At 38.2% G+C, this 11401-nt stretch overlaps 2 protein-coding genes across 3 annotated transcripts in view; both read right to left on the minus strand.

Moving 5' to 3' along the window:
- LOC118426514 (coiled-coil domain-containing protein 157-like) overlaps window positions 1–11401 on the minus strand; it is a 1184186-nt gene that overhangs the window by 178934 nt on the left and 993851 nt on the right. The window lies entirely within an intron of this gene.
- LOC118426564 (BTB/POZ domain-containing protein KCTD7-like) overlaps window positions 1211–11401 on the minus strand; it is an 18320-nt gene continuing 8129 nt past the window's right edge. The window contains exon 2 of the mRNA XM_035836060.1: window positions 1211–4718. Coding sequence (XP_035691953.1) covers window positions 4302–4718 — 417 coding nt within the window. The 3' untranslated portion in view covers window positions 1211–4301. The remainder of the gene's footprint in view (window positions 4719–11401) is intronic.

Genomic DNA, 11401 nt, shown 5'->3' on the forward strand with positions numbered 1-11401 from the left:
ATGCAATGTGAACCAGTCAGAATTGCCCTGATGTACAATTTTATTCTGACATACGGTCACCAAAACATCAGTTGAGAAAAACTTTGTTGTGCCCAAAGAATTTTGTTATTCTATCATTTGTTGAAGTTGAATAATCACATGCTTATGGCATCTATACATGGTCACAAAATATTTGGAAAATCTTTTAACAGTAATGCTATTGTTTTCACTGTTGTATGCTTATTCTACCACGTTTTTATGCAAAGGTAATATTTATTTTGATAATTTTGTGGTACAGAATTATGAAGAAAATATTTCCACATTTTCAAATAGGCCATCATTTCTGTTTTTCTAAGTACCATTATTGATATATTGTATATGAAATCAGGTGTATAATGACATGTATTAGTTATCCCATGTAGGTGTATATACATGTATATTGATTAATAAATTCATTGATGTGTCGATATTGACAAAGTCTGTATTTGTTTACTAAACTATGAATAGGATAATATTATGAGTAGTTAATGTACAATTTTAGTGGCTGGGATGAAGAAAACTTCCTAAAACTGTGCCTTGATTTGACATAGTTCAAACTACTTATACCTTGCAGACTTTTTGACTAATAATAAACAAGTGATATTGGCATTTATGTCATACCTGGGCCGCGATAACGTTCGATACAGGTGTTCCAGACCTCATGATAAAAAGCCATACCACACAGGCTTCTAAGTTTTATCACACAGGCTTCCATCGAATATTTCGAACATACTTTGCGCACACCAGTGCTGCGCAGTCGAAAACTCGAATACCTGATTTGGACATCGGAGCATTGCAACAATGTTTAGTCAAGGGCACCAAATTTTCTTAACTGTCGCATTCACATCGGAACGTGTTTTCTCAGGGGTTAATTGAAATAAAATACAACACGGTGTATTCCGTATACCACCCTCAGTCCCAGCCCTCCTGCGGGTCGGATCACCCTCCAGCCTTCGGGCGATCCGACCTGTGGTCGGGCTGGTACCTCGGGTGATACGGAATACACCGTGTTGTATTCTATTCTGTAATGTATTCTTTATAACCACAAAGTAAAAAGGTAGTCTTGTAGCCTTTTTGGTGCTGTAGAGGCAGTGAGTTCTTAGCCACAGTCTAGGGTGCAATATTGGAAGGTAAGCCCTTCCTTTAACTTCCTCTATGATACATCCTAACAAAGGATGACAGTAGCCACACGTTTTCGTTAATGTTTTATTACCATACTCCATCAAGCTCTACATACGATGTTAGTCTCCGATAAAAATCATTGGTGTGAGTTAACTCAAAATATTCTCTCCTCTATTCACATGTGTCCAAGTTGACTTTCGTTTTATTATACTATTTATAGCAAGGTGTACTCTCCAAGCCTTCAAATGGAGGTTTAACATTCATGACATCATTCAAGACATCATGCGTGCAAATTACGATAAGCCTTCCCTAGATTAAGAGGCAATGATAGGCAAATCATTCTCCTATGCAGAGACATCCAACAGCGCCAGCAAACCGCCTCTTCTCTGTACTCTGCTATCTCAACTGTCACCATCAGTTTCTGCGGGCATTGCCACAAACCAGCTGTCAGCCAATCAGAGAATTGGCCTTTCAGTTTTCAAAAGGGATTTTGCATATATAAGGGGAAGCTGAGAAATATTTATAGGCAGGGGGGGTCAGGAACAGATGGTGATGGTTGAGATAGCAGAGAACAGACAAGAGGCAGTTTGCTGGCACCGTTGGATGTCTCTGCGTAGGAGAATGTTGGCAAATGTGAAACAGAAAAATCACACTGGCCAGCTTGGGCAAGTATGGTCTGATCTGCACTTTTACTTCACCTAGGGCAATCAGGCCAATGTAGGGGTGGGTACCGGCCGTTATGGTGTACCGGTACAAAACCGTTTTTTTCTGCATAAAGCATTGTAGAGGAGTCTGGGGACTTTTTTGAGAATACCCTCAGAAAAACCATTTCCTGCATTTTGAGAGCCAACTTTTAAAAATGTAATAATAAAAATTTTTAACTTTGTTTTGGAAAACAGTTGAAAGCCCTAAATGCTGGTTGAAACACGCCATAGGGGCCCAGATCACAGCATAGGGGCCCCTAACTGAACAGAACTAAGGTCATCAATCATAGACATTAGATGGCCAAATTCCTTTCTAAAACCATAGAGTATAAATTGCAATGGAAGAATACATACAGTATGAGTATACATTGCAACAGAAAAATAATTTCACAAAAATCAGGGCATTTACACCACCTCACTATCACTCCATCAATCATCTACATCACCTATGCTTACATGTAAATAGGAGAAGTTCTTCTGATGAGAAGTTATCTATTATTTTGCTTCTTTTAATCATGCAACAATGAGTTCATTTCACTGGTGGAAGCTGACCGTGTCTAGCACATTATTGGAAGGTGGAGCCCAACCCTCTCCTTCCGCTGCCTTTTACCTCCTACTTTTATGTCCAAAGTCTGCTGGTACTCATTTTACACCTCGGGGAAGTGAGGAAAAATATGTTAAAATGACTTTCCCAATGTCTAGCCAGGATCGAACCTTGTGACGTCTTGTTTTGTCACCACTCTAATTACTGGGCCATTCAATGCATGAAAAAGAGGAATGTGCGATAAGTCTTCTTTCTTTAAACGTTCGATACTGGTGTTCTGGACCATGTGATAACTTTCTGTATCAAACGGGTTCTAAGTTGTATCACACGGGCTTCCTTCGAGTAAATCAAACTATTTAGAACGGGCCGAATACGGCACAGTTGAAAATTTCAATACACAGGGCACGGGGCACACAACATTTTCTCAACTTCTGGTGCATTTCGCATCAAAACATGTGTTTTCTCAGGTGGGTATGACATAAATAAAACAGCACGGTGTATTCTGCATCACCCTCTGGCCTTCGGGCAATCCTTCCCGTGGTCGGGTGATACAGAATGCACCAAGTTGTATTCTCTTACTACTGGAAACATTTTGTTAGAAAATGCGGGATGTTTCTCTCCCAGTAATTTGACTTTCATGAAACCAATACAGGTTTTGAAACAATATCCTGCCTCCCGGGATTCGAACCCGTGCTGAACCCAGGCAGCCAGATCTCAAACCCAATGCGCAAACCACAATATGCCAAAAGCTCAGAGCTGTTGGTGTTGGCAGCACTTGAACCCCACTTGTGACTTCTTATTGTGCCACCAAAAATTTCTAAAATAAATCACTGGGCCATTCAACGCATGAGAAAGAGGAATGTGCGATAAGTCTTCTATACTAGAAAGGCAACATTTTTTTTAGAAAATGCAGGATGTTTCGATTCTCTTCAAGTAATTTGCCTTTCATGAAACCAATACAGGTTCTGCTATCCCAAACCTGAAATTACCATCCAGGTTTTTGCTATTGCAACCTGTATCTTTGCTGTCACAGCTAATATTTTTGTTCATTTTTAAATTTGCTGTAACAGCTAATACATGTACTGAGGTCCCTAGGCCTGGCAGTTCTAAACTGTGATTGGTTCAAGACAAAATGAGAAGACAGAAGAACACAGAAAAAAAACATATTTTCCCATTGGGAAAAATAATTAAACTATCATGGCTTAGTCTGTACAAGGACATTATGGTCTGTATCATAATATATGATAAATATTGAAACTAGTCAAGAACAAACTAATTTTTCATAGTTATATGTATCAGACAAACAGGGATGTCTCCAGCATTTAATTTGTTTTTCATCCAATATATTTTCAATTTTCGTTCATTAATTTGATTAACCTGACATTTTCAGTTTACCAAATACAATGATTTCATGTCATGAGGTTCTGTTAGAATGTGGTGATTTTTTTGTCCAAACAAGCAGCTTTTGAATTCTAGAACGGAGATCTAGAACGGAGGGACAGGTTCTGGAGACAAACCTGCAGTTAACAAATGTTTTAAAAGCATCATCGATTTCTTATTGTCGGGTGGATCATATAGTGCATATGGAGGACAACATTACTTAGTGATGGTCACTCACTTCAACATTGGCTACCACCACTTAAAGGTAAACTCAAAGAACTGTCTCTCGCAGCAAAAGTTTCTGCCACCAAGTCGCCCAGCAGCCTTGTAGCATTCTCCTTTCTTGTGGTGTTGAATATCGAACCTTCTCTCTTTGAGATCAAGTGCGATGCAGTCCACCAAATCTTTAACTCCGGGCGAAGCATCCCACGGCCCGAAACTCACCGCGTACTCAAACGTACACGTGTGCTCAAGAGTCACGAAGTCCGGGGGCGGACTGCTCGTCTCTGGCGGCTCTTTGAAGACGCGCATCGTCACGCGAGTCTCGCGGCTCCCGAAAGCTTTCTCCTCGCGATGCTGATCATATTCTCTAGATTCATCCTGTAGTTCGGTACTTGCTTCACGAATTCTTGCCTGCCGACCACCTCTCCGAAAAGGGGTTGACACTGGCTTAGTTGATCGACAAGCGCGTCAATCCCGTAATACTGCGCCTCCCTCACGACTTCGCGTGCGATGTCCGTGGGAGGCAGTTGCCCCCTGCGAAGGAAGGTCAAGATGTGCAGGAAGTACGTCGGGTCACTGTCGATGAAGTACCGCCCCTCCTCGTCCATTTCGACAAGATGGCGGCCGCTGAACATGGCGGCGAGCATGGAGTTCTCATACTTGCGTAGCGTTGACAGAGCGGTAGTGAAGTGAGTGCCTCCGACGTTCAGTCTGATGATCGAGGGAAACTGTGGTAACGACAAAAAGGGAAAAATTTTGACATTTCATACGATACACATCCTCCTACGCAGGGACATCCAACAGCCAAACCGCCTGTCTGGATGTGCCCTGCTCTTTCAACCGTCACCCTTAGTTCCTGTGGACGTCTCCCCCAAACCAGCTGTCTACCAATCAGAGAATACTTAAGCTTTCTGTTTTCAAAAGCAGTCTCGCATGTATAAGGGTAACCTCATTAATAATATTTATAATTATAAGCAGGGCGGTCAGGAACTAAGGGTGACGGTTGAAAGAGCAGGGCACATCTAGACAGGCAGTTTGGCTGTTACACCATGAATGTACGATGTTGAGTACTTGTAATCAAGCTACAAAGATGCACTAGTACTAGACCAAGGAGGTTATATCACTGATATCTCCTTGACTAGACTCTGTGAGGACGTACAATAGTATGTATTTGATTCTGTATTACTATTAATATGAAGGAAACATGTTATAGATACAGTAGAAGCCAGTTAATTTCACAAGGAATAACCGCACACTTCTGTTAATTGCACAGAATCCCCAAATCCCAAACCGGTGAGGTCCAGCTGAGAATGCATATGTTGCACATTCAGATAATTGCACTAAATACGCTGGCAAATAGGGTGTGCAATTGAACGACTTCTGCATATTTATATTTCAGCCATACCATAGGTATGGTGAAATATATTGTTATATTGCAATCCCCATACATAGTATGGGATGCAATATACTGTTTATATTGCAATCCATACATAGTATGGGATTGCAATATATTGTTTTTCCTTTCGTTCTCCTCCTGTCAAATCTTCAAATGGATTCAACTTTTTCATTTTTGGGCCAAATGAGCTGAAATTTGGCAGGGTGGTAGAAGTAGCAAATATCCCCAGGCGTTTTTTTCACTTTCTTGATAGAGGCCTTAGAATTTATGATATTTAGGGTTTTTGGTCATTTTTAGATAAAATATGTATATTTTGGGCCCCTGTGCCCTGGTATTACAAGCTAATGACCTGAAATTTGGTACAGTGGTGCATTGGACATATGAGCACAGAAAACCATCAACACTTTCTTCATAGATCACTCCAAAAATGAGTTCTTTTAGGTTTTTTGGCCATTTTTGACAAAAAAAATGTATATTTTTGGCTCCTCTCCCTTGTATTAAAACCAAATGACCTGAAATTTGGTATAAAGGTGCAATGGACATATGACCACAGAACCCCATCAACGCTTCTTTCATTGTTTACTCCAAAAATGAGTTATTTTAGGGTTTTTGGCCATTTTTGACTAAAAATGTCTATTTTTGGCTCCTATACCCTTGTATAGACACCAAATGACCTGACATTTGGTACATAGGTGCATTGGACATATGAGCACAGGGTCCCATCAACACTTTCTTCATAGATCACTTCAAAAATGAGTTATTTTGGGTTTTTCGACCATTTTTGACAAAAAATGTATATTTTTTGCTCCTGTACCCTTGTATAGAAACCAAATGGCCTGAAATTTGGTGCAGAGGTGCATTGAACATATGCTCACATGACCCCATTGAAACTTTCTTCATAGATCACTTCAAAAATTAGTTATTTTGGGGTTTTCAGTCATTTTTGTCTAAGAATGTATATTTTGGCTTCTATGCCCTTGTATTGAAACCAAATGACCTAAAATTCGGGATAAAGGTGTGTAGGACAACTGCCCACAGTACTTCATTTTCCCTTTGAGCAGACATTACTTCAAAGTGTTGAATTTGGGGATTTTTTCCAGGATGAAGATGGATTGCAATATGCTGTATTTGCTCCTAAGCAAATGTCGGCCTTTCTAGTTATATTGCAATCCATACATAGTATGGGATTGCAATATATTGTTTTTGCTGAGTTTCTTCTCCTGTCAAATCTTCAGACCCCTTTAACTTTTTCATTTTGGGGCCAAATGAGCTGAAATTTGGCATGGGGGTAGGGATATCAAATACCCCCAGGTGTTTTTTTCACTTTTTTGATAGAGGCCTTAGAATTTATGATATTTAGGGTTTTTGGTCATTTTTATACAAAATATGTATATTTTGGGCCCCTGTGCCCTGGTATTACAAGCTAATGACCTGAAATTTGGTACAGAGGTGCATTGGACATATGAACACAGAAAACCATCAACACTTTGTTCATAGATCACTTCAAAAATTAGTTATTTTAGGGTTTTTGGCCATTTTTTACGAAAAATGTATATTTTTGGCTCCTATGCCCTTGTATTAAAACCAAATGACCTGAAATTTGGTACATAGGTGCATTTGACATATGACCACAGAACCCCATCAACGCTATATTCATTGTTTACTCCGAAAATTAGTTATTTTAGGGTTTTGGGCCATTTTTGACTAAAAATGCATATTTTTTGCTCCTATGCCCTTGTATAGAAACCGAATGACCTGAAATTTGGTACAGAGGTGCATTGAACATATGCTCACAGGACCCCATTGGCACTTTCTTCATAGATCACTTCAAAAATTAGTTATTTTGGGGTTTTCAGTCATTTTTGACTAAAAATATATATTTTGGGCTTCTATGCCCTTGTATGTAAACCAAATGACCTGAAATTTGGTACAAAGGTAAATTGGACATATGACAACAGGACCCCATCAACACTTTCTTCATAGAGCACTTATGAAATGAGTTATTTTGGGGTTTTTAGCCATTTTTAACTAAAAAATGTATATTTTTGCCTCCTATGCCCTTATATTGAAACCAAATGACCTAAAATTCGGCATGAAGGTGTGTAGGACAAGTGCCCACAGTACTTCATTTTCCCTTTGAGCAAACAGTACTTCAAATTGTTGAATTTTGGGATTTTTTCAAGGATGAAGATGGATTGCAATATGATGTATTTGCTCCTAAGCAAATGTCGGCCTTTCTAGTTATATTGCAATCCATACATAGTATGGGATTGCAATATATTGTTATATTGCAATCCATACTACAGTATGGGATTGCAATATATTGTTTTTCCTTGGTTTCTTCTTCTTCTCCTGTCAAATTCTTCAAATGGATTCAACTTTTTCATTTTTGGGCCAAATGAGCTGAAATTTGGCAAGGTGGTAGAAATAGCAAATACCCCCAGGTGTTTTTTTCACTTTATTGATAGAGGCCTTAGAATTTATGATATTTAGGGTTTTTGGTCATTTTTAGACAAAATATGTATATTTTGGGCCACTGTGCCCTGGTATTACAAGCTAATAACCTGAAATTTGGTACAGAGGTGCATTGGACATATGAGCACAGAAAACCATTAACACTTTCTTCAAAGATTGCTTCAAAAATGAGTTATTTTAGGGGTTTTGGCCATTTTTGACTAAAAATGTATATTTTTGGCTCCTATGCCCTTGTATTAAAACCAAATGACATGAAATTTGGTATATAGGTGCCTTTGACATATGACCACAGAACCCCATCAACGCTTTATTCATTGTGTACTCCAAAAATGAGTTATTTTAGGGTTTTTGGCCATTTTTGACAAAAAATGTATACTTTTGGCTCCTATACCCTTGTATGAAAACCTAATGACCTGAAATTCGGCATGAAGGTGTGTCTGGTATGTGCCCACAGTACTTCATTTTCACTTTGGGCATACAATACTTTAACTTGTTGATTTTGGGGATTTTTCGCCATTTACGGACTAAAAATGTTAAGTTTTGGCTCCTGTACCTATGTATGAAAACCAAATGGTCTGAAATATGGTATGAAGGTGCGTATGTTATGTAGCCACAGGGCTCGATTCACACCTATGGTGTACATCAATCAAAAATTGTTAAAATTTGGATTGGCATGCATTTGAAGATGGATTGCAATATGCTGTATTTGCTCCCAAGCAAATGTCGGCCTTTCTAGTTTTTGCTGAGTTTCTTCTCCTGTCAAATCTTCAGACCCCTTTAACTTTTTCATTTTTGGGCCAAATGAGCTGAAATTTGGCATGGGGGTAGGGATATCAAATACCCCCAGGTGTTTTTTTCACTTTTTTGATAGAGGCCTTAGAATTTATGATATTTAGGGTTTTTGGTCATTTTTAGACAAAATATGTATATTTTGGGCCCCTGTGCCCTGGTATTACAAGCTAATGACCTGAAATTTGGTACAGAGGTGCATTGGACATATGAACACAGAAAACCATCAACACTTTATTCATAGATCACTTCAAAAATTAGTTATTTTAGGTTTTTTTGCCATTTATTACGAAAAATGTATATTTTTGGCTCCTATGCCCTTGTATTAAAACCAAATGACCTGAAATTTGGTACAGAGGTGCGTTTGACATATGACCACAGAACCCCATCAACGCTATATTCATTGTTTACTCCAAAAATGAGTTATTTTAGGGGTTTTGGCCATTTTTGACTAAAAATGCATATTTTTTGCTCCTATGCCCTTGTATAGAAACCAAATGACCTGAAATTTGGTACAGAGGTGCATTGAACATATGCTCACAGGACCCTATTGACACTTTCTTCATAGATGACTTCAAAAATGAGTTATTTTGGGGTTTTCAGTCATTTTTTACTAAAAATGTGTATTTTTGGCTTCTATGCCCTTGTATGTAAACCAAATGACCTGAAATTTGGTACAAAGGTAAATTGGACATATGACAACAGGACCCCATCAACACTTTCTTCACTGACCACTTATGAAATGAGTTATTTTGGGGTTTTTAGCCATTTTTAACTAAAAAATGTATATTTTTGGCTCCTATACCCTTATATTGAAACCAAATGACCTAAAATTCGGCATGAAGGTGTGTAGGACAAGTGCCCACAATACTTCATTTTCCCTTTGAGCAAACAGTACTTCAAATTGTTGAATTTGGGGATTTTTTCAAGGATGAAGATGGATTGCAATATGCTGTATTTGCTCCTAAGCAAATGTCGGCCTTTCTAGTTATATTGCAATCCATACTATGTATGGATGCAATATATTGTTTTTCCTTTGGTTCTCCTGTCAAAATCTTCAAATTGATTCAACTTTTCCATTTTTGGACCAAATGAGCTGAAATTTGGCAGGGTGGTAGAAATAGCAAATACCCCCAGACGTTTTTTTCACTTTCTTGACAGAGGCCTTAGAATTTATGATATTTAGGGCTTTTGGTCATTTTTAGACAAAATATGAAATTTGGTACAGAGGTGCATTGGACATATTAGCACAGAAAACAATCAACACTTTCTTCATAGATTACTCCAAAAATGAGTTATTTTAGGGTTTTTGGCCATTTTTGACTAAAAATGTATATTTTTGGCTCCTATGCCCTTGTATTAAAACCAAATGACCTGAAATTTGGTCTAAAGGTGCATTGGACATATGACCACAGAACCCCATCAACGCTTCATTCATTGTTTACTCCAGAAATGAGTTATTTTAGGGTTTTTGGCCATTTTTGACTAAAAATGTCTATTTTTGGCTCCTATACCCTTGTATAGAAACCAAATGACCTGAAATTTGGTACATAGGTGCATTAGACATATGAGCACAGGGTCCCATCAACACCTTCTTCATAGATCACTTCAAAAATTAGTTATTTTAGGGTTTTTGGCCATTTTTGACTAAAAATGTATATTTATGGCTCCTATGCCCTTGTATTAAAACCAAATGACCTGAAACTTGGTACATAGGTGCGTTTGACATATGACCACAGAACCCCATCAACGCTTAATTCATTGTTTACTCCACAAATGAGTTATTTTAGGGTTTTTGGTCATTTTTGACAAAAAATGTATATTTTTGGCTCCTATACCCTTGTATGAAAACCTAATGACCTGAAATTTGGTACAGAGGTGCATAGAACATATGCTCACAGGACCCCATTGACACTTTCTTTATAGATGACTTCAAAAATGAGTTATTTTAGGGTGTTCAGTCATTTTTGACAAAAAAATGTATATTTTTGGCTTCTATGCCCTTGTATGTAAACCAAATCACCTGAAATTTGGTAGAAACGTAAATTGGACATATGGCAACAGGACCCCATCAACAATTTCTTCATAGAGCACTTATAAAATGAGTTATTTTGGGATTTTTAGCCATTTTTAACTAAAAAATGTATATTTTTGGCTCCTATGCCCTTATATTGAAACCAAATGACCTAAAATTCGGCATGAAGGTGTGTAGGACAAGTGCCCACAGAACTTCATTTTCTCATTGAGCAAACATTACTTCAAATTGTTGAATTTGGGGATTTTTTCAAGGATGAAGATGGATTGCAATATGCTGTATTTGCTCCTAAGCAAATGTCGGCCTTTCTAGTTTTTTCTTTGTCTCTCCTGTCAAATCTTCAAATGGGAATAACTTTTTCATTTTTCGACCAAATGACCTGAAATTTGGCATGGGCATAGAGGTGGCAAGGGTAGAGTGGCCCAATACCCTCTTTCTTGATAGAGGCCTTAGAATTTATGATATCTAGGGTTTTTGGTCATTTTTAGACCAAGTATGTCTATTTTGGGCCCCTGTGCCCTGGTATTACAAGCTATCGACCTGAAATTTGGTACAGAGGTGCATTGGACATATTAGCACAGAAAACAATCAACACTTTCTTCATAGATTACTCCAAAAATGAGTTATCCAAGGGTTTTTGGCCATTTTTGACTAAGAATGTATATTTTTGGCTCCTATGCCCTTGTATTAAAACCAAATGACCTGAAATTTGGTCT

This window comes from Branchiostoma floridae, chromosome 11, assembly GCF_000003815.2.
Source record: "Branchiostoma floridae strain S238N-H82 chromosome 11, Bfl_VNyyK, whole genome shotgun sequence".
Taxonomy (NCBI): domain Eukaryota; kingdom Metazoa; phylum Chordata; class Leptocardii; order Amphioxiformes; family Branchiostomatidae; genus Branchiostoma; species Branchiostoma floridae.